Source organism: Rhincodon typus, chromosome 26 (assembly GCF_021869965.1).
Source record: "Rhincodon typus isolate 14 chromosome 26, sRhiTyp1.1, whole genome shotgun sequence".
Taxonomy (NCBI): Eukaryota; Metazoa; Chordata; class Chondrichthyes; order Orectolobiformes; family Rhincodontidae; genus Rhincodon; species Rhincodon typus.
The window spans coordinates 9,457,407-9,481,550 of NC_063357.1; the positions used below are offsets into that span (position 1 = coordinate 9,457,407).

General features: G+C 38.5%; 1 protein-coding gene across 7 annotated transcripts in view; it reads right to left on the minus strand.

Moving 5' to 3' along the window:
* Positions 1 to 24,144, minus strand: part of nf1a (neurofibromin 1a) — a 275,275-nt gene that overhangs the window by 190,207 nt on the left and 60,924 nt on the right. For all 7 annotated transcript variants that reach the window (XM_048612822.1, XM_048612821.1, XM_048612819.1 and 4 more), the window contains exons 10-17: positions 22,550 to 22,678; positions 20,642 to 20,716; positions 17,424 to 17,555; positions 14,799 to 14,933; positions 11,583 to 11,696; positions 11,020 to 11,099; positions 5,974 to 6,097; positions 2,881 to 3,127 (exon numbers count right to left, since the gene is read on the minus strand). In XM_048612822.1, the coding sequence (XP_048468779.1) occupies positions 2,881 to 3,127; positions 5,974 to 6,097; positions 11,020 to 11,099; positions 11,583 to 11,696; positions 14,799 to 14,933; positions 17,424 to 17,555; positions 20,642 to 20,716; positions 22,550 to 22,678 (1,036 nt within the window). The remainder of the gene's footprint in view (positions 1 to 2,880; positions 3,128 to 5,973; positions 6,098 to 11,019; positions 11,100 to 11,582; positions 11,697 to 14,798; positions 14,934 to 17,423; positions 17,556 to 20,641; positions 20,717 to 22,549; positions 22,679 to 24,144) is intronic.

Consider the following 24,144-nt stretch of genomic DNA (forward strand, 5'->3'; position numbering starts at 1 on the left):
GGACTTTACAGCTGACTCTTGCCAAATGAAACGATTACATATAGAACCTTCTAGTTTAACTACTAGGAGCTGCTGTGACAATGGGCATTTTTGTTTAAGTTAAGTTACAGACCGTTTACATTGGAAGAAGCAAATAAAAGATGTAGCGCTGCCAACATGTACAGTTTCAAAAGAAAATCTGATCAACTGAAACTAAAATATGGTCTACTTGGGCTTTAGAAAGTTTTTCTTTCACATCAGGACCCATTAAGTCCAGATCAGACCCTCACTAATTATACTTTAAGTTCTGAGCCATTGCCTTCTCAGCTCATGTCCACAGGAAGAATAATTTGGAATTTTCAAAATGATTTAATAAAGGCAGCGCTCAAGGTAAAATAGTGATGTTGCACGACGAGCGAGGTTTGCTCTTTTAAGTCTGTTGTTATACTGAGGCCACAGCGCACACACACCTTTAACTCGAATTGCCCTTGCTACCTCAGAATCAATACAAACACCCAGCCCAACTTCATTTAACCCTAACACTAAAAAGTCTATTTCTTCATCATATGTTGGTCTAGCTTTTCCATAACATACCTATGCCATTGACACATCACCCAGTGTGGACTGAACAGGGACGCAAGGCGGTATACTGTCAGCATGTACATGTCACCCACTGTGGATTTAAACAGGGACATGGGGCTGTATTCTGTCAGTGTACTCATCGTTTGGTGTCTAAGCTGTGGAAGCTGATCATTGGTTTGGGAATTGGAGCAAAGTGAGCTGATAAAATCAACACTCCTCTCTCTGTCTTTGAGCCTCATTCCCACTCCCTTTCTCTTCCTCTCCCTTTGTCCCCTATGCTCCCTCCCTCATACATTCTCCCACTCTCACTGCTCCTGGCCCTGTTCCCCGCTTCCCTCCCCCCACTGTCTTTGTCTCCAACAGACTCCCCCCACCCCCATGCCCCGACCTCGTTTGAACCTCTAGGGCTCCGACCTCTCCTGACCCTCCCGTCCTCTTGACCTATGCTCTCTCTCTCTCTCTGTGAGAGGGGGATGGATAGGATGAACTGTCAAGGCTTTCTTTCCCTGGGTAGGGGAGTGCAAAACAAAAGGGCATAGATTTTAAGGTGAGAGGGCAAGTATGTAAAAGGGGCCTGAAGGGCAACTTTTTCCACACAGGGGGTGATAAGTGGGTGGAACGAGCTACCAGAGGAAGTGGTGGAGGCTGGTACAATTACAACATTTAAAAGGCATCTGGATGGGTATAGAGTGATATGGGCCAAATGCTGGCAAATGGGACTAGATTTATATAGGATATCTAGTCAGCATGGACGAATTGGACTGAAGGCTCTGTTTCCATGCTGTATATCTTTATGACTTCAACTATTCCTGAAAATAGCAAGTTTTGCATCCTAACCAAGTTTCTCCTAAATCCCCTATTTGATTTCGTAATCACTGCCTTACACTCATGGCTCCTGGTTTTGGAAATACCATATCTTGATACCTATTCTATTGAACATTTTCAAAACCTTCCAAGACATTCTCAAGTCATCCCTTTTAGTGACTTGTTTTCTAGGGGAAAAACACCAAACTTTGCTTTGTTCTATTCACTCCTTTCCAATATCATCCTGGTGAATCGTTTCCAGTTTTGGAGATTTTTCAGTGACTCTATATCCTCTCACACTAAGGCCACCAGAACTGTGTACAGCTTGCCAACAGCAGTCTAACCAAGACTTGACAAGTTTTAAATAGCTTCTTTGCTTTTCAAAACTGTTCTTCTGGAAACGAATGCCAATCATTGTTTCCCTATTTTATAAAACAGCCTTTGAGCAGTTGATCCATCTTGTGATTAACTTATAACCATTCCTCGATCCCTTTACTCTAACAATATCACAGAAGCAGTACGTTATCACATTGTTCGTTCCAGTAAAATGTACCTCTCAAAATCAAAATTGAAATTAATTTATCAATTACATATGCATGCTTCATGTTTATTCTTGTTATTTTTTAACCTAAAATATTTACCAAAGTCAACAATTTGACATAAGGAAAAAATTCTAAACTTGCATTTTTGATCCCAACTTGAAACTACTTACATCATTGCAAACCACAGTAATCTCAGCAGCAATATCTTAGAAACACCACTTCTAGCTTCATCAACTTTTAATCTGTTCATTTTCAGTTCTGTAACCAACTAGCTACCATTCTACCACTTGCTCAATTCCACATACTGTAATTTTAGTTATGACTCCACTACTTGGCATCTTCTAAGGGGACTTTTGGAAATCCAAGTTACATCTACCGTATTAATCTGAGCTAGGTTTCTCTGCTTGAATGAATTCAATAGGGCTGTTTTTTTCCTTTTGAAATTCAGTGGTACAGACTTGATAGGCTAAAGGGCCTCTTCTGTACTGTATAATTCTATATAACAATAAATTATTGGGAAGTGTAAAACATCCTGCACACAACCAGAGAGTTTTCTTAATGCTGCAGTCAGTGCATTCAGAGACAATGTGATGCATAACTTGCTAACTGAACTGATGTCAGATTTCTCTCCAAACTTGACCAGGCCAAAATTTAGAAAACCAATAAGCAGGGTGGGGACAGGAGGAGGAAGAATTATGGTCAAGTGAAATACAAGAAGGTATTTCCATCCTAACCTATTCACAACCCCTTCCAACTCAAGTCTTAGCTAAAAATTCCCGCTCTTGTTTTACGGCTCAAAATGCTACTTTAAAAGTAGCACATTATATACTGCCAAGATATCCAAGACTGGCCACTAAAAAAGTTTGTCAATTTTACTGGAAGTTATTTGGGAAGTAACAGCAAGTTCAGCTGTAAATGCAAGTTCATTAAGCAATTTGCTGGGTTAGAAATCACAAAATTCATGAGTAGTTACCCGTTGACATCATGTTGCTGACTGAAGCAAACTCCATGAATGTATTATAATTTGGCAGGATGCTCTGGACAGGCACGTCATCAACTCCGCACCTGATATCAGCTTCCTCACAGAGATGCCGAAAACATGACATGGACACAAGGACAGCTTCAATATCTGGACTCCACAGGAACATATACAGTGCCACCTCAAGCTTTGTCTGTGCTTGACGACAAATAGGAATTCCACTGCCGAGTGTGGCATTCTCCTGCATTCATAAAATGGAGTTTACCAAAAAATTAGTTGCCCAACTGACGAGATAATTTGGTATTTTACAAACTCACAGTTATTACTGTGATACATGCATATAACATTTACACTTGCCTTTTGTTAAGAATTCTGATCTGTTAGATAATATCATGAGATTGTTTACATTCCAGTCATGTTATGATGCATCTGTTTATAAGATTACAAGGCAGATTATGGTACAAACACAGCTACACAAGTGTACTCTTAGCCTCCCTACATCTCAGAGCATACAGTCAAGCTACTCAAAACATCTTCCCCCTTAAAAGAGTTATTTCAATCAAAGCATAAAATTTTAATTTTCTACTTAGATTGTGGAATGGAACAAGAGTTCCTGAAACCCAAGGATTCAGATTCATGATTAAAAGATGAGTCAAGTCCTTTCATTCTTTTATCATCTAGGATTGTTTGTAAAAACATGAGTCCGCTTAGTTATACTAATGTATAAAAATTGAGAATTCATCAGTTAAATCTCCAACAAGCATACTTTTACAGCTAGAATCTTGACCAGTACTGCTACTTGACAAAATCAGTCATCAACCACATAAGCAAAGCCATCTCTGTTCATGTTACAGCATGCAAAATGAAATTTGGCACAAGTACACTCAGCATTTCTCAAATGGCGACAACCTTAATTGCCATCTCAACAACGCAAAACACACTTAAGAGGAGCTCTTCATTCATATAGCATGCCAAAAAATTGCTTTGCCTATCAACACATTGAAAAATGAATTACTTCATATAACAGAAAACAACGAGCAACAAGAATCATACAGCACAACTTCCAATGAAAATACGTGCACCGTTTTATAGTTTAATGTTTAACAGTTAGTTGGTTTAATCCATCCAGAATGCTCAAAACTGAGTCATCCCACAAAGAATCACCAGCACATTTCCAAATTGCTTGCCTTGTGGACATAATTCATTAACTCCGACACTCAAATGTTAGAGAAGAAGAAACACATTTATGCCAGTATGTTGGGGTACTTATGTGGCAGAAAATATTGCAATGCCAATTTAATTTTATAACAGCTTTACATTTAAAACTTGAATAATATCAATAAATATCTGCAGGTGAAACTACTTTACAGCTGTCACCCAACAATGGTCTAATGGACTAAATTAGGATTCAACACGAGCAAAATTTTGAAATAATACTCTCGTCAGGAAACAACTTTGTCGATGCATACAGGGCAATTGGAATGAAGGACTGAGACAGAACGGGGAAGGGAGGAAAGAATGTACCCCAGCAAATTTCCCCGACAGTCCTCCTCTCTGGTTAACCACTTCATATTGCACAGATAATACCCCCAAAGACACGTGTTTATGGGAATGGTCCTGCCATCAACAGAATGCATGGATATGTAAACACTTCAGGAGAAATGAAATTAGAATAACTGATTTCTTGCAACAAGAAACTGCAGTACTCTGTTAGCAAAGAATGAATCTGCAAACTAGCCATCACAAAGTACACAAAATAAAAGGATACAGGAACACGTGAAATGACTTGTGTTTATTCACACTTGGCACCGTCAATGTACTACAAAACATTCTCTGGAGATGCAATAAACCTGAGTAAATGCTAAGTAGATAACTGCTCATTATATTTCTACTTCATCAATATACTAACTTTTCATTTTTCAGCTATGATCAGCAAATAAAAAAAAACATAGATGAAAATGAGCACACATCTTTTCCTTTAAAGGTTTCACAATACAGAAACCAAAATGAGAATCATGAGCGTGCAGAACTGTACAACATGTTTCCAGATTGCTGTTGTGCTAGATCTGTGTGTCCAATGTGTGCGAAAATGTAACAATTAACTTCTTCGATTAACCCATTTCTCAACTTTTCCTCTCATTCCAAATTAAGTTAAAATCAGTTTATGTTTACTATAGAATAAATAGTCTTCACCTTTCTATTCTCAACAGTTATCAGGCCATCGAAGAGCAACTTGAACCTGGACACGAATTTCACACAATTTACAGCAAGCCTTCATGGGAAAGTTAAGAATGATGACCAGGAGTTTGGTCAGAGGGATCAAAAGCAACTTGCTAACGAAACTCAGCAGGTCTGGTAGCATTTGTGGAGAGAAAGCAGACTTAACATTTCGAATCCAGTGACCCTCCTTTGGAATTGGACTTGAAACGTTAACTGTTTTCTCTCCACAAATGCTGCCAGACCTGCTAAGTTTCTCCAGCAATTTCTGTTGGTGTTTCAGATTCCAGCATCTCAAGTTCTTCATTTTATTTAGGTCAGGGGGATAGGTTTAAGGGGCTTCTTTTTACAAAAAAAAGTGGAGACAGAAGTAAAGAGGCATAGGGGCATTGATCAAAATAGTTTAAAAGTAACCATTGAATCCTTGCTAATATTATCCATCATACAGGATGTGCAACTCACACTGGAATCTCTCAGGGAAAGGTCAATGAAAGAGACAAACTGAAAAGCAATTGGGGTAAACTATGAGAAAGCAGAACCATTCATACTCTGCATGCACCCCTTGGGCTAAAGCGTGTGAAGTAATATACTCAACCTATTCAAAATTATGTGGCAAGTGACACAGTGTAGGAAGTGCACTCCTGGGCATTGCATGATGTCTTCACTCGTAGCCAAAGTAAGCATATTTTCACTACTTGTGCCGTATCAAAGAGAATTTATACCTCAAAAATATCATGGTTTTTGTGTTGTACAGGTAATACTTACTCCAGAGGGGGATGTAGGTTTTCCCCACTAAAGATTTTTATCTTTTAAAATACCTGTTCAATCTTTCACAAATGCCACACAGGAATTTCCGAAATTTAACACTACCTTATTCTTCAGCAGGAACTTATTCCGACAGATTAGAATCTCCCGCAACCACTTAAGAATCTCTGTGCTGTTCAGCATCTGATGAGCGATCAATTTCTTACAGATGAAAAACAGAACCTGAGAGCTGTCAACACAAAGCAAAAATTATCAGAAACAAGATAAAGTTTTAGATAGCTGGCAGTAGTGGATCGGAGTAGGACAGTTCATCAGAGAGGAAAACTTAAAAATACAAACATTGTGGGGGTTACCAGGACTACAAAAGGTCACCTTTTCAGGATGTCCAGTATAATCTGACCACTTGATTTTTCTTGACCACGTGAGAATTGAGAGGATACAGCAAGCTTGCTGTTCACAAATGATATCTCTTTCTCTCAGTTAAATCTGGTGGACAACTTCTAGACTTGGGCTGAACTACAATCACTGCCTCAAACTTGCGAGTCAGATTAAAAATGGAAAGCGCACCCAAAGAATTTCAGTTATTTTAGCCAGACAAGAATAAGTAGTTTGAAAGTCAGAAATAAAAGCACAAGGACAAGTTTGATTTTTGCAGCTAAAACTAGTTTTCATCAACACAAAACAATTTTTGTTCCTTGCAATCTGTGCCGTGAAAAGCACACGTAAAACAATTGTTCTACACGTATGCGAACTGATTAGATCACCAGAATGCATTCATTAACTGGAGCTTTACTATTAATATTTCATCTGTGAAAGCTGCATTTGTGTCAGAACTTGAGGGTATCACCTCTCATTTTAAGTACCTTGTCTCCTTTCTCTGTAGATTATCAGATTGTCATGGTGGAGAAGTTCATATCTCTAATGACTTCTTGATCTATGGATTCAGGAGCTTCTTGATAGTGGTAGGGCCGCATTCGAGTGGATGCGAGGCAGTAGTTGGGGCGGGGGCGCGGGGAGTGTCAGTGCAGATGGAAAGAGGAGAAAGATGACAGTTACCTGAAGGTCTTGATATCGGTGTTGGAAAACTGTCAAACTAACACTAGGGGTTCACGTACATAATTCATTGACATTTGTGTCAGATACAGTCAGGTTGTTAAAAGGGCATTTAGCATGCTTGCCTTCATTGCTCAGTCCTTTGAGTATACAAGTTGACAAGTCATGTTGAGGTTGTTCTGAACATTGGTGAGGCCTCTTCTGGAATACTGTGTCTAGTTCTGGTTGCCCAGTTGTTGGAAGGATATTATTAAACTGGAGACTATTCAGAAGAGATTTACCAGGATGTTGCTGGGTATGGAAAGTCTGAGTTGTAAGGAAAGGCTGGGGCCTTGTCCACTGGAGCATAGGAGGTTGAGAGGTGACCTGATACAAGTTTATAAAAAATCACAAGGGGTATTGACTGAGTTAATGTTAGCTGTTTTTTCCCTAGCTTGGATGATTTCAAGACTAGGGGGCACATTGTTACGATAAGAGGAGAGAGATTTAAAAAAGACATGAGGAGCAAATTTTTTTTTAAAAACAGAGTGCGGTTCACATGCAGAATGAACTTCCTGAGGAATTGGAGGATGTGGGTACGATTACAACGTTTAAAAGACATTTGGATGAGCACGTGAATAGAAAGGGTTTGGAGGGATATGGGCCAGGAGCAGGCAGGGAGGACTCGTTTAGTTTGGGATTATGTTCGGCATAGACTGACTGGATTGAAGGGACTGCTTCCACGCTGCATGGCTCTATGCCGTTGATGCCAGCTCACAAACAATTTATATGCAATGGACACGGTGCCCAAATGGCCAAAAAAACGTACTTCCCACTTGGTCCCAATTTCTCAACTGATATGGTCAGAATTCCAGAGGAGGACAGAAAACGTTGTAAAGATATTCTGAAGCTCTCCCCACTGATGTAGCAGCATATATGTTAAAAACTGCAAGGGCCAATCATTTAGACCGGTGACAGCTTGGATACCAAAAAATGGAATAGTGAGCATTTGACAAAGCCAAGCAATCCAACGACCAATGGATCAGATCAAAGTTCCACAGTCCTGTCACATCTGTCATGGATGGTGATAGACAATTAAACAACTAAACAACTAACAGAATGCGCAGGTTCAATAAATAACCCCATGTTCAATTAGGGGGAAATCAAAGCATATCAATGCAAAAGGCAACTGTAAAGACGACGCTATTTTTAATATTGCTTAGAGGACTTTGGTTTTGAAGGACTGTGGAAAAAAGAACTTATTCAAGTTTTGTGGACGTATCGACATAGTTTCTTTAAAACAGGTCATTTAAAGTTCACTGTGGACATGGGAGATTATGGCCAGATAACTTTCTGTGCTGTATATTAGAGATTTGCCAATGGATCCTGCAGAATCCTCGATAGGGTAGCCTCTGAGGAAATTATCCAGGAAACTGGCAGCACAGTAGCTCAGTGGTTAGCACTGCTCCCTCACAGCACCAGGGATCCAGGTTCTGGGTGGAATGCTCTTCGGAAGGTCGGTGTGGATTCGATGGGCTGAATGGCCTACTTGCACACTGCAAGGGATTCTATTCTATGAACTGAAGACTCTGCTGGATAAATCCCCTACATTGGATACCTCTGGAAGTATCCATTTGATTTGGAGATTTCAGACAATTCTGCAGTTCGGTAAAGAGTTAGTTATTCAGGAAAAGTTAAAACTATTGAAAAGCTAGTTTAACTCCTGGGTAACTATTAAACTGTGCCCCAACTTGCCATGAACAGTCCCCAACTGCACCTCCCACAGACCCCTCACATTCTCAGACAGGGCCTGACCCCTATGCCCACACCAGCCGAGCCAAACTGACACCCATCCCCTGCCATCAGGCACAACACCCCACCCCTTGCCCATCTCCTGCCCTCCTCTCCTACCAACTGTGCGTCCTGGAACTCAGCACCCTAACTTCTGTTTGTTTCTTTAAAAAGGGAGCAAACTTGAACAATCTCAAGACTGTATTTCCTGAGCAAGTTGTGTCTGCAAAACTCAAACAACATGCACGACCAGTGACTTGAACACATGCCAAAACAGCATACATTTTCATCTACGACCATTACCTATTGATCCTTTTTTACAATTCAGAAAGTCAATCTTTGCAGAGAAATCAGTTTCTTTTCCTGATGAGCGTGTACTTATAAGTTTTGTTTATATTTTGGTTGTTAAGCATATTCACTTCTGTTTCACTATTTTAACAAATTGCATTTTTATTAAGTTTTATTTTGATAATAAATCCATCACCACATTTCTTAAGAAACCTTGTTCATAGATCTTTTTGTTTAAACTCTGGATATAGGCAAAAGTATTTAACTGGATGATATACCTCAAGAAGTCAGTATTTTACGTTGTGGCCTATGGAGCAGTGGGACAAGAGAAAGCCTCAGCTGCAACACAAGGCTGAAATATTTGCATTCATTTTCAGCCACAAGTGCTAAGTGGATGATTCTTGAGCCTCTTCCTGAGGTTTCCCCAGTAGAGTTCAGTGAATTCAAGTCACCGAAGTGATATCAAGAAACAGCTAAATGCACTGGATATTGCAAAGGCTATGGACCCCAACAACATTCCAACCATAAGATGTGTTCTAGACCAGCCACGCTCTTACCCATTGTATGGTCAGAATTTGTTTTCGTTCACTGATGGGATCTGGGAGTCACTGGCTAGGCGAGCATTTATTGCCCATCCTCAATTGCCCAGAGAAAAATTAAGAGTCAACCACATTGCTGTGGGTCTGGATCACAGGTAGGCCAGACCAGGTGAGGATGGCAGATTTCCTTCCTTAAAAGGACATTAGTAAACCAGATGGGTTTTTCCTACAATTGGGATTGGATCCATGGTCATCACTTGACTCTCATTTGCAGATATCTTTTTTTAAACTGAATTCAAATTTCACCATCTGCCATGATGGGATTTGAAGACACAACATTAACTGGGTCTCTAGATTAACAGTCCAGCACTAATATCCCAAGCCCAACCCCTCCTCACTACCTCCTTCTGCAGCTACTAGTTCACCACCTGCCTGTACACCATCTATAAGGCAAAAGTCAGGATTATGAGCAAATACCCTCCTACTTGCCTGGATAGATGCATCTCTAACAACACAAGTCATCTGACAACAGCCAGGACAAAGCAATCCACTTGGTTGGTACCCTATCTACCAAATTCAATATTCATTCCCTTCACCACCAACACAGTGACAGCAATGTGTATTAACCACAAGATGCATGGCAACGACTCACAAAGGCTCCTCAGTCAACATCTTCCTAACCCACAACATCACCATCTAGGAGAATAAGGACAGCAGACACATTGAAACACTCCCATGTATAATTTCCCCAAGTCACACACCATCCCGACTTAGAACTACATTACCATTTCTTTCCTGTTAACAGGTCAAAATCCTGGAAACCTCTTCCTCATAGTACTGTACCTACACTCTCTTCTCAAGCCCATGTATAGGTACAGTCAAACTGTCAAAAGTGAAAATAAGATGTCCATCATTCCATACAAAAATCGAAACATAACTGAAAGAGCAGGACAATTGATACAAGGAGTTCAGTTTAACCAATTAAATGGAGACTTTTTTGTTTGCAAAGAATATTTATGCAAAGTTGAAATCATCAGCTGTTATTGCTCATCCCCAATTACCGTGACGACTTTCATGAAATGCTGCAGTCCTTGGGATTAGGACACTGCCAGTGCTAGGGAGAATCAAGTTTCAGAATTTTGACCAAGTGACAATTAAGAAACAGTGATATAGTTTCAAGTCAGGATAGTGAGTGGGTTTGTTGGGATCTTGCAGGTGGTGTTTTTCACTTACATCTGCTGCCCTTGCCCATCTTGGTGGTAGGGATCAAGGGTTTAGAGTGTGTTGTCAGAGCAGTTCTCAAGACACTTAACTATGAATTATTTCAATGACGTTTCAATGTTATTACCAGGTGCGTTTTGAAATGCATTTATTTTACACCCAGCAAAGTCTCTAAATCCTTCCAAGTTCCAAATACAATAATAATGTAGAATGGGTACAAGAGTAGCACATTTATAATGTAAACTTTCTGAAGCTAACAGAATATGCCCACAGCCCTCACCTGATATCCCAGAAGGTTTCTATTGGTGCATCTGGATTCCATAACTCTATATTTTCTGGCTGGTGAAGAACCAACAAGGCCTGAAAGTAGGAATACAAGGAACATTCATAATATAAATTCAAGCTTGCCTGAACACTGGCTGGAGCTTTTAATCAAATTTTTGAGTCTCTCAGTGGTCTATGCACTGCTGTTTCCACTTAATTACAGAACAAATTTAACCATCAACATTTTAGGTTCAAGCTTTAGGTTACCAGTAAGGTTAACCTCAAGTAAAGACAACTGAGCATGTTTTGGTCAGTTTGGATCAATTTTGTGTTTTGCTTTGAAAGCTGCTGTTAAAAAAGGTACCTATAAAACATGAAGGAATACATTAAATAATCAAAATGTATAGTGGATCTAATGGCATCTGTAAAGACAATGGCATTTTTGATGCTCACCAGGAACTTGTTAAAAAAATAAGCCACCACTCAGAAGAAAGAAATGCAAAAGGGAACAGATGCAAAATATATACACGTCTTTCAAAAGAGAACTTCAATGATACATGTTTAAGTAAATGTCCTCACCTCCATGGCTTCCTGTGCTATCTCAGGCATGCTCATCTGCGGAACCAGTTGAACCAGACCAGTTATCAACTCAGCAGTGCTGCTCTGAATTTCATGCCCAAGTTTCCCTGGATTCTGTGTAGAAAGGGACAGCATTTTGGAAAGCAGAAAAGGAGGGCGGGGGGGGGGAGAAAATAAAAAGTCCAGTTTGAAACACGAGAATTCCCACATTTTCTTAATATTCATTCATGGGATATGGGCTGGCCAGCATTTATTTACCATCCCTAGTTGCCCAGAGGGCAGTTTCAGCCACATTGCTGTGGGTCCAGAGTCACACACAGGTCAAAACAAGGAAAATGGCAGATTTCCTTCCCTGTAAGCCAAGTAGCTTTCTACAACAATGATCACCATTAGGTCAACTCTTCATGCCAGTTTTTCTTTCTTGATTTTAAATTTCACCATCTGCCATGATATGGATTCAAATCCATATCTCCAGAACACTGGCCCGAGGTGCTGAATTGCTAATCCAGTGACATTACCACCGCACTATGCACTGCCTCCTCTTGCCCTTTTGAAGATAAAATTTAATTCTCCTGAGATTAAGACCATGAAATTTTTTTTCTTCAGAACTTTTGTATAAACAATTTATAATAAAATAAAAACTTGTTCACAAAATAGTGTAGTCTTCAGCTTTGGCACTTGAAAGTTTTGAAGGATTTAAGTTGCAAGTTGTACATTGTTAACAAACACTGCAATATTAATAGTTGTATATCACAAAACACATTTAGTTCGTATTTAATGTAAATTTAGCTTTCCCTTTATTGCCGCTGTTAAATCTTAGACGTATATCAGCTTGTGTCACCTGGCATATTGATAAAGTTGTTGTGCCATGACATGCGAAACTCCAATCAATTTTCATTCATATTCTAAACTAAATAACCATTCCCAACATGAATAAAAATTTGTTCAGCTGTGCTTCCCTGGATTGTCCAAGTCTAGTTTCGTATATACTGGACTGAAAACCATTGCTGCTATCGTGATTGGTAGTAAAACTGTCACTGTTCCCAGAATCCTCTTATCTCACTGATTATTTCAGCAACATGCATGCTCAATTTCTCAGCTGACTCAGTCTGTGATGTTCAAACTAATGAGATACTTTGCCCACAACTTATACTGATAAACATATATCTTCTCAACCAGATGGGCCTTTAAAATTGTTGAGACATTAAGACATGTTCACTTAGGCAATAGAGGCACTTTAATAATGAGATAGATATCATTCATCATGAGCAGCATAAAAGAAATTGTAAATCAGTCAAGCTTAAATAGCTTGCTCTGGCGATGTCATGAAAGCTTAGGAGCTACAAAATTAAATTTCTTCAAGCTCCATTCAAGTTAGTCTTCACACAGCACTATCTTCATCAGTTGATACCATTAATATCTAGAAATTTACCAATCTCGGATTGTAACATACTCAATAACTGGCCATCAGAATTCCATTGGTACAGAATTCCAAAGATTGACCATGCTCAGAGTGAAGAAATCACTCAAATTGGTTTTCTGAGGCTTGTCCCTGGTTCTAGACTCACCAAGCAGGGGAAATATCCTTCCTGCATCTACCTTGATTAGCCTTGTAATAGATTTGTGTTCTTCAACCGAGGTCGCTGCTCATTCCTCTAAACGCTCGAAAATAGAGGCCCATTCTCTAGAATCTGTCCCCATAGGAAGATCCCATTATCCCAGCAATCAGTATAGTGTGGCCTTTATTGCAATCCATCTATGGCAAGTATCTCCTTTCTTAGGAAAATTGAGCAAAACTGTACACAGAATAAGTGCAATCTCACCCAACCTGGAGACAATTGCTGCAAGACATTTATACTCCTGTACTCAGATCCTCTTGTAACAAAGACCAAGGACGTTTTTTTTGCAGAAAGAGCCCTTTCCACAACAGTAAGGATCTGATGAATTTGAGGTGATACAAGCTTGAGTACTGCCTTAAAGAAAGGCATTTTGTTAAAGATTTTCAGCTTGCCTTTAACAGGACAATTCACAAGAAACAAAGTTAAGGCAAAAAGACACTAATACTGTACAAAAGGGATAGTGCTGACTGGCTGGCAAGAGAACTGATTGGTAAAGGAGTTGTCATGAAGAATACACCAGTTAATGATGATTGACAGTTAACTGCCAAGCTTTCTTAAATTTTAAACCGGACATGTTGACTCTAATTGGTCAAGGCATTACCTCGAGAAATGAACCAGAGAAAGGTTGTCATCGACTTTGTTGAGTTGAAACAGGCGCAGTGTATGGATATAATCTGTCTGTAAAGAACAGGGCAATCTTATGCAGTTTTGCAGTACATTCCAGTGAGACACATGATCCCAACTGACATAACAGCTGTTTTCAGCTTCGTCAGTTTTAACGTGCTGCAGAGCTCAGCATTTCAAATTCTTTACGATTAATATCATTTCCAATTTCACATTCAGCCAGAACGGGCTCAGTGGCTACTGATGCTAAGTATTTCTAATAGCAACATTCCTTATTTTGTTTGTACAGTTGAATGAAATTGGATTGGAATCTCACAAACAGCCTTGCATGTCATTAGCTCAACTCCACAGTTATAAGATTACATCTTTGCTAATTCAATGGAAGAGCATATTACCTGGCAGCAGCATTGACTGGTCTATGGAGAAATAACTTTGATATCTTAATTCAAGAGCCCTTAGTCTAGTGCTTTTGAATTCTGATCATCATCAGTTAGGGAATTGATTACAGTCTCAGCAAGAGTTCATGCTTCCATAACATCAAGACAGGTTTGCACTGATGCATAAAATTGTCAAATATCTTTACATGGAAGACAGCAGTAATTCAACAGGAACTATTAATCATCTGTTGGCTTGTTAACAGCAGAGCTTTCATGTTTTGTAACATCCACACCAACCTAACTGATTAGAATTCTATTCATCATTGATTAAATAATTTTTGGAACCTACCAATTAAAAACAGTGCTCTATTGGACGGTCAAAGTTAGGCTTATGAGTTGTGAGTAACAAAAAAGTGATACATTAGCACCAAAAAATAAAATTACAGTACAAACCATCATCCTAGGAATAAATCCACAATTTGTGTTAACTCCTACTTTTTAAAAATCTTGCGAGTTAATCACAAACAGACAGCAGTAGTTTGTCACATGAATATTCTATCCAAGTTTTGAGTCTTGTGTCCAACACCAATACTTACATGTAACATAAGCTTTGGGTCTCCATGAATTAATTTCACAATGGCCAACAATAAAAGTTTATAACTTCGAGTTTCTGAGTCTGTTGGTTTTTCTTTAAATTTAAGGTTGGTCATTTTTTCCTTGAATGTAAGGCTCTGAAATAAATTATTTTCAAAAAGTGAAATCATGAAGATCAGTAATCTATTTCTCACAATTCACCCAATTATACAAATCAAAACAGTGCTCTGGCTTTGAATGCACTAATATCTGATTCATATGTTAACAAGATTAACCTGTAAATACATACATTTATACACATCAAAACCAGTACGTAGATCCAAAAGGCAATTATAAAACAATGAACATGTGAAACATTAGTAAATGCATGGCAGAAAAGGTGCTGTTTAAAATTTAATCTGACCTTTTTTCCAAACAGTTAAGATCTTATTTGAGAAGGTGAATGCATGCTACATAGTCAGACCTAGATGGATTATGTTGTGTTTACTAACGTAACTAAGCACAGAAAAGGCATTGGTCTAATTGCTTTTCTGTGATAGTTACTACGAATCATACTTACAGCAACAGAAGCCCACTGCCATGCAAAACAGTGACTGGTTGGCATCTGATCATGTGAGCGACAGCAGCCAATAAGCACAGAAAATAAAGCAGAAGACAAAGCACCACCAATCAATGTCAGAGTAGCCATGTTAAACAGCTGCTACCTATCCAAACAGGTGAGACTAAATATACATTAACAAATGAGATATGGAATGAAAGGCTTTGCAACATGTTTTACAACTGCAATAGTTCCCCCACCCCCTCCCAATAAGCTATCAGTAGTTTTGGTCAATACACTCCAATTCACCAATATTCAATATACTCAGCTTTTAGATTCTTGGGAAAAGCTGTGCAACCACAATACTCATCTAATTGCTATGTACGACAGAAATTAAGTAATATTAGGGTCCAAGTTAATCAGGTTCAACAAAACAGCAAACTTAAAGTTCAAAAGGCAAAGCTACATAAATTTAGTTCTGGGTTCCCAACCTGCAATACTCCTTTACATCCACTTAAGAAAATAAATCACCTTTTCTCTATATAATCTACAAAGCATCATCCCCTAGTGCTGAATTTAGCACTTCAATCATTAGAAATCTAAAATACCAGCGATAGACAAGTACAAAAATTTACCTGGTCCGTCCGGTTGTGTAGTGTCAATTCAACACCAATGTGCAAAACAGACTACAGTATAAAACAAACACATATACAGCAAGTATCCAATGTGAAAAATAGTAAACATCAAACATCTGTACTATAGCTCCTGCAGCAGAAGGCAAAAAGCTGATTCTCCAACTGTTTATTTTTGGCCATTACATAACCTAATTCCTTAGCTAGAAGATTAGGCCAAGTATCAGAACAATGGATACTAGCAAAAAGATAAATAAAAGAACCTCAGGGTAAAAATGCAGTAATAATTATTTAATGACTTGGTTTCCATTATGTTCCCACTGGTTCAGAAAGAAGCAGTGGTCTGATCAAAGCATTTTGCTCCTCAGCTGAAGTCAAAAGCTGCAAGGCTTTTATAGCTTCACCTGTCACCTTCCTCATCTGGCTAAGGTTATCAGCCACAAGAAGCAACAGAATTTTATCCATGTACTGTACAGCTGAGCGTAGGCACATGTCATGAGTTGTTACTATCTGCTTGCTCAACAGCTGCGTTTGCAACCGTTGTCGAGGATGTCTGGGATTAAGGCACCTGACATCTCAGATGCGAAGGATGTAGACAGAAAGAATAATTTTAGAATTAGGACTATAAAGTACTATTTAAGAGGGCAATGGTACTTAATGAATTATATTATGCATATTTTCCTCTAGGGGAGGCAAAAAAAAATTGTATCTACAGTCCAAAAAGCCTTGCCCAACTTCCAGTAAAAACATCTTGGGTTTCCAGCTTGTGTTAAAGGTTATGCTATGAAATAATCACTACTGTGCACATGGTTTCAAAATGCACAACTCTTGACTACCAGTATGTAAATCTATTAGTTCATACAAAATATTTCATTTCATCTTGTCAAGTTTGTTCTCTTGTCTATTTAAAACGTTTAAATTTTTTTCTTAAGTTGGTTTCAGATTTTTTTATTCATGAGTTACCATACTAAAAATAACTAACTGTCCTAGTACATGACAAGTATTTGTACTTTTCCATCCAATACTGAACGGTACCCTGCAAAACCTGAACCAAAAATGTTCCTTCCTGTTCTCTCAAAAAAGGAACAACTCCTTTCCAAACCCAGGTGGATGGAAAATATCCACAAATTTCTACATTCAACTGCAGCAAAAATATAATTCTTAACCAAATCGAGAACTTTACCTTTACTACACCGAGAAGAATTGCTCAACAATAATTACTGCCCAGGCTCAGAGTAGAAATCCAATGACGACTTGTATCCCACTGAATTGTTTAAATATTTGGACTCCGATATATTCTAACAGTTGCAAATTCACAGGTTTATTTTTATTTAGGGATGCATGGTTCAAAATAAAATTGTGCTACAAACTACATCTCCCAGACAAACAGTTATGGAAAAACTGCAGAAATGATATGATGGAGACAAACAATACAAGAAACTGGTAAACGGGCATACCGATGTCATACGCAAGGGAGCGTGCGTGCTGCAGCTCTGCATCACCCGATTCAAGGTTTCCGTTAACATTCCTCTAAGTTCTCCAGAGTAACAGTACACAGCATCGATCTTAGGCCACCAATCCACTGCAGACTGAAAGTGTAAACGAATGGAGGCAGGTTTTGGAGGGTGTAGGTGGTGAGGAGCAAGGAAACAAGATAACAAAATGAGACAATTTATCACACAGCAATTAAATGATGACCTCACATTTATTCCTACTAAAATCTTCACAATTCAAAGTGTTCATGCACCATTCCTTTTTAAAAAAAAGGGCAGGCAAGGGTCTTTCCACCTGTACAACCTTGAATGCTATTGTTTCCCTGCAGGTCTTTGTTACATGTGCAAGAGCATTTCATCCCCCCATCTACGTGTTCTTCACTGAATTCTCAGTGCCAACTGTACTGTGAACGTGCTCCCACAAGGAACTGCAATCAGAATATTACATAGCTAATTACAAAATCAGTATGAGTTCAGGTTTAATTCAAGTTTAGTTCCGAGGTAAAAGGCCAGTATTCTAACTAACTTTGTACATGCAGCACCTAGCAATGCTGTTAATAACTATCTCATGTCCAAAGAACATCAGCCTCAGGCCTCTGCTTTTTCAACAGATCCTAGAAGTTGAATGAAAGTCACTGACCAAAATTTGTCCCAATTTGCTTCCAAGATTGATTGTGATTGCAGCATCTTCACGAAGAAACTGCCATTTTAAATCCTTTTATCTGAAGGGGGTTACATAATTGAACTCCACTGATGTGCACCAATCATTTCCTCAGCAGTTTCTCATTGATCAAGATGGCGCAGTTGCTTTCTTTATACTTAGAGTTCCCTGTCATAGTACAGCGGTTTGCAAAGCAATACAGATAGATAAGACCAGGCCTTGCACAGACAAATGCATCTCTTACAGGACTGCACTTAGTGACTAATTTTCTCTTAGGCAAAAGTAGATTTTGTGGGGGGAGGAGGAGGAAATCAGTACAGGAAATGTGGATTGACTATTTGTTTATTCAGCGTCAGGAAGTAATCAAGCTGTATTCAAGCAGTGCTGATAGATGAAAAGTGCTTCCAGGCTTAAATTATCCTAATTCAGAAACCACAGGAGAACCAGAAAGGCAGCACAGCAAATCAAATAAGCGACTATCGAAAAACTGCCATGAGTTCAAGATATCCTCAGTCCTTTGTTTAGTTCAGATACCAGTGAAAAATATAATTTTGCTATTTTTAAAAATTATAGCTCGTGACAATCTTAGTCACTGGATGTTTAACTGTCAAGTTAATGTTTCAGGCAAACGCAGAATCTTACTGATTGTGGAGTCAAAAACATTGCTGGATGACCTACACTACAGGCTTGCACTGGCTTATGTAGTTTAAGGAAAATATTTATGCCCATATTGTTTGTTTGCTGGACACAATGACTTCCACAATTCATACTTGATCATTTACAGGATTCAACATTCAAACACAAGTATTTTTGTATCTATTTTCCCTTACCCTCCTGTTGATGAAAAGAAATTTCACTTTCCCCAGGCCTCTTTTTCTAACTTATTTTACCTCTACAGATTTTCTCCTCTCTATTCAAGTCTGCCTTGTGTCAAGTCATAATCAATGCCACTGTTGAGTCAACCACTAGGAGGTGCAAGAGTGTCACAGGTCAATTAGCTTTCTTCAGCAATCTCATTTCAAATCGAATCCCCTCACGCAGTATAATCACTAAACTGGAACTCATACACCTCCTCTCTTGTAGGAGAAGGTGGCAATCTTGGGCAAACTATCTGCCCAATTGCTACTGGTGCTATTTAATTATGCAACAATCTTTAACTATCCTGACGCAAGATCTTCAGCCTGAAATTTTAACACTGTCTCTTTACAGATGCTGGCTTAGCTGCTGAGCATTTCCAGTGTTTTGTTTTGATTCCACATTTCCAGCATCCATAACAGGACTTTCATGAAATCCTCAATTTCTCTACCTCCTCCCCAGCATCTGCTGGAAAAGAGCACCAACTGAAGCACTCTTCACCCAGAACATAGCTCTGCTATGTTTGAGCACCTCAAATGTTCTCCGTTTGTCACCAGTATCATTTTCAATTCAAATATTGGTCTATTGCCGATCATTTGAAGTTTATCTAATTTTAATGAAGTAATGGAAATATAACAAAGCGTGTTGAAAACTGAAATCAATGTTTGAATAAGCAATTTTTAATTAATGTTCAATGGTGCTGTAAACAGGTGAAAATATGCAAGTTCATTGATCAATTTTTTTCAAAAATAATAATTGGCCAGATTTTGTCAAATATTTATACTTTTGTTAAAAGATTGCAACAGTCAAGGAAAACCTTAGAAAGATAGTTAAATTATTCAAATTGTTATCATGTCCTGAGAAACAATAAATGAATCTTTCAAAGCTGCTTCCACATGAAGACATTGTTTGTTTACCTTTTTAAGGTCAGCGAATATTTCCTTGGCAACATCTGAATCTAATTTCTAATCGATTTGGACCAGAGATGCTTGTTAACCTTTAGACTATTTAAGAATCTCACAACAGAACTCCCCTAAAGGCTTAATGGAGAACCTGGGCACATAGAACTCTCAAGTTGAGGTTCTGTGCTGGGTAAACTGACTAACAATTAAGGATACCTCAGCCTTAGACCTAAGATCAATCTTCATGAGTTGGTAAAGATGTGAACCTTTCTTTGCTCTTTATCGTTGCTTGCTCATCTGCTGTGCATTAATCATTTGTACTTTGATTTTAAATTGTCAGTACTCTAGCTCTTTTCTGACAAAATTGGTCCCAGGCACTAAATTGACAGGATTAGCCAAAGGACAAGCAGCTTACTCAGGAGCTTGGAGGATGCCCCAATATTATTACTAATTTCCAAGTGAAAAGAGATGGAAGGTCTTTTATTGTGTGCCAGTTAAAATGATGGTGTGCTGACAGAGTTGCACCCAACCTTCCCATTTAACAATGTATCTAATTCAAAGTGCAACGCCAGAAATCTTCATAACATATACAAATTTAAACCAACTGAAATCGATGATGGCTTTTATAAAAGGCACAATTAACATAATTCACATCATACCTTCACCACAAAGTAGTATTTAGAAGCTTGTGAATTACATCAACAGCAACCAAATCCAATTATACAACTGAAAAGATAACAGTTCTACATTAAAGGAATACTTACATTAGTAATAATTCTGTGCAGTGAATTAACCAACACATAGTGAAAGGTTGGAGGGGAGGAAGAAGCCAAACAGACCTGTCACAAGACAAAGAACTTGACATCAGCATGAAGGTGAAATCTAATCAAAACTGTGCCTATGCCAGATTGTAGTAAAATGTTCAAGAATTCAGAAAGCAGCCTCCCACCAAGCCAGCAAATCTGGTCTATTTGGGATGTGCACACTTCTTTATTGGCTTAGTATTATCTGAAGTGCCACTTGTGAAATAAAATCATGAAAAAACACCACCTTGCTGTAGCAGAATAACAAAATGTAGCATGGCTAATAACAATCTCATCCAGAGTAGTTTAAAAGTGACTTTTTAAAATCAGACATTTAAGTAAAACAAGATTATTTTTCACATTGTGTCCTCAGCACTGTTCACCCTTTAAATTCTTTTTAGGTCAAAAATGTAGTGCAATTAAGATTCCAATTCCCACCAGTTACATCACCCTTGGCACTTGAGCTGGAGAATCACATCCATCAGAGCAGTAATGGATATAAAAGATCGAACAACACTTTTCAAAAAGCAGTGAGGCTGTGAACCAATATTTATTGCGCAGCCATCATTAAATTGATTATCTCGTCAGGTATCTCAGCTCCAGAACATATGATAATAATCCATCCTAGAATTGAAGTTATTATTCCTTGAGATATAATTTTTGCATAATCCCCGGTAATCTTTTTTGAGGCCTATCATGTCTGCTACTTGATTGTACTGATTTTACTTGACCAATAGGTTCATTTCATTCAGCTGCAATTATAAAGCCTTCCAACAGAAAACCGAAGTATTAAAACCTTTACAAACATGTTGTGGGCCACGAGAGAACTACCCATTTACACAGAAGGTTTCCAGTTGAAACTCCAACATAAGCTTGACAAATGATTGCAATCACTGCGGTCATTTACAACCCAACACCCAGGAAGATGGCTGCTAAAACTCCGAGCTGCAACCTCTCACCAGCTGAACAATTGTTAAAGGACAGGTAGTCACCTTCCCCCAGCAACAACAAACAAACAATAAATGATGTTAGTAGCAATACCCACATCCCCCATCCCCCATCCCACATAACAAAATGTTTATTTTTACCCCCCAAGTTCTGTTCTCAGCTTTTCCTTCTTACCAAGCAACTGGCATCTGAACCATTTGTCTAAGTATCGGAACGCATCCATTTCCATTTATTTCTCCAGTATCCAACCAAATAAAGGAGCAGTTCAGAGGAGCTGAACAGTCAGTTCTTATTCTCGGTCCATTTACACAAGCAATAATTATTATTCCAAAATTTCCTGTACAGAAGCAGTTCAAAATTTAATCTCCAAATTCAAGCTGACAGTCATTGGAAAGACTGATATTCTTAACTTTTTACTTAATTTTTAAAATTTATTCCTATGACCTATAATGCTGGATTATTTCTTTACTTTTCGATTTTCTTTTCATTTCCTAAGAATTTAATCTTACAAATCTGTACCTAGGTATCTTTTGTACCCAAGATGGTGCTGTAATGGGGTGACTGTAAACTTTTCACTGTACTCGTTTGAGTACATATGACAATAAAGCAAATTCAATAAAAAAAAACAATGAATGCAATCATAAGGACAGGGGACAGCAGCATAATTAGTTTGTTCCTATCATGAAGAAGTATAATACAAAGCAGGTTCTTGATGTTAGCCCTTTACCATCATTATTTTAATACACATTCATTTGCACCAGCAACAAAGGTATCTTTTTTCCAGGGAGTCTTCACACTAATGTCAAAGTGTTATAATAACTAGTTTGAACTCTCATAACATCTTCTAAAACACGATCCCCTCACACATCAAGAAATTTGAATGGAACTTTTCCAAAGCAGAATGAACATTTAGTTAGATACCTTGAAGTGATTATTATTATGAGGGTTGATACGAAAACAGGAAACAAAACAGTCTATCATGAGATCCACATCTGCACTTTGGCTGCCAGCACCTCTGGAGAAAGGCTTGCTAGGATTAAACAACAGGGCCTGTGAAATAATAACAGACCAAAGCAATTACCGAAACAAAGAATTACAGATGCAACAATCTAATGCAATGATCAGATGAAGTTCATGCAAGTTGTTTTTTGGATCAGTTTTAAAGTTCCCACTTAAACTGAAATATAAAAGGAGAAAGGAAATATTGCAGCAGCATTCTCTCAATTCTGTGCTGTCCTATTCTTCAAACATTGTGCATTGTTTGAATTTCAAATTTGGAGTTTCCTACACTTTGGGAATTTAAGTCAAATATGAAGTTTTGGCTTTATCCTGGTCTAAGTTTCAATGTATTTCAATGTCTGTATCCCCAACGCTAGACCTGCCCATCAGTTGCCTTGCATGACATAACCAATTAGGTCAGTCTTGTCTAAAAAAATGGCAATGTATCATTAAACAAGTAGCTGTCGCTACTTTCAGAACTAGAGCAAGCAGGTAATGATGTCTTCAGCATTCTACTGGTTAAACTAATTTAGGACGTCCATTTTGTCATTAAGTTGAAAATGATAAATCATGCTCTTATGCCTTTACCTCACCATTAAACAAGCAATTAAAAAGGACAACTGCCACAGAGAAATGAGATGCATGAAGAGGGGTAAGATGAATTTTTGGGGCTGGGGCTGGGGCTGGGGCAGGGGCAGGGGCAGAGGCAGAGGGGGTAACAAAAAGAAGAACGCATGCCATGTTAGAAAATTCACAAAGTAATAAATAGATGTCAGGTGTCTTCTCAATTAAAACCAGGCACAAGGGGGTTTTGTTTATGATTTGCTTAAAGAATTTGAGAAACAGACTGCTTGTCCACCCTCCTGGAGAATGGTAGATACTATCTTTTTTCCAAATTAAATACTCTTAAACGCAGTCTGCAACAAGTATCTTGGGAAATGTAAGTTTTTTTCTAGCCTTATATGAGGACATGTTGGCAACACGGAAACTTGTTGGATAGGTTTATCATATGGTCTTCAAATATAGTTTGGACGGGGTGCATTTGGGCAGCGGGAGGGGGGAGAACACAAGAATTAGGAAGGTGTGTTTGATCTAAGCATATATCATTGTAAAGGCCTCAGACTCTGAACTTGTCAGAACCTCCTGGTAAACGTGGCAAACTGCAGAAGATCAACAATGCACTGTATGTTAGAACAGCTCTACTTTCAACACATAATGTGTACTTTAATTCCGTGCTGAACAACACAAAACGCACTGTGATATCACTTGTGTGAACAGAGGTGACAAAACTCATTAAACTCCTCCTGCAATACCTCCTCGTATCTGCTTTTCACGTCAGAATACTTGAATTAACGAAGGAAGCAAGGAAGTAACAACTGTCTTCAAAAAATGTTTTGCTAGACTTGAACTCATGCCAACTATAGAGAATTGGTGAGCCAAGCTAAAATCGAAGTTGCTTTCCTCTCTTCCTCTGCAATTCACTTGCAAAGTGTACCAATCTCCAATCAAGAATTAGG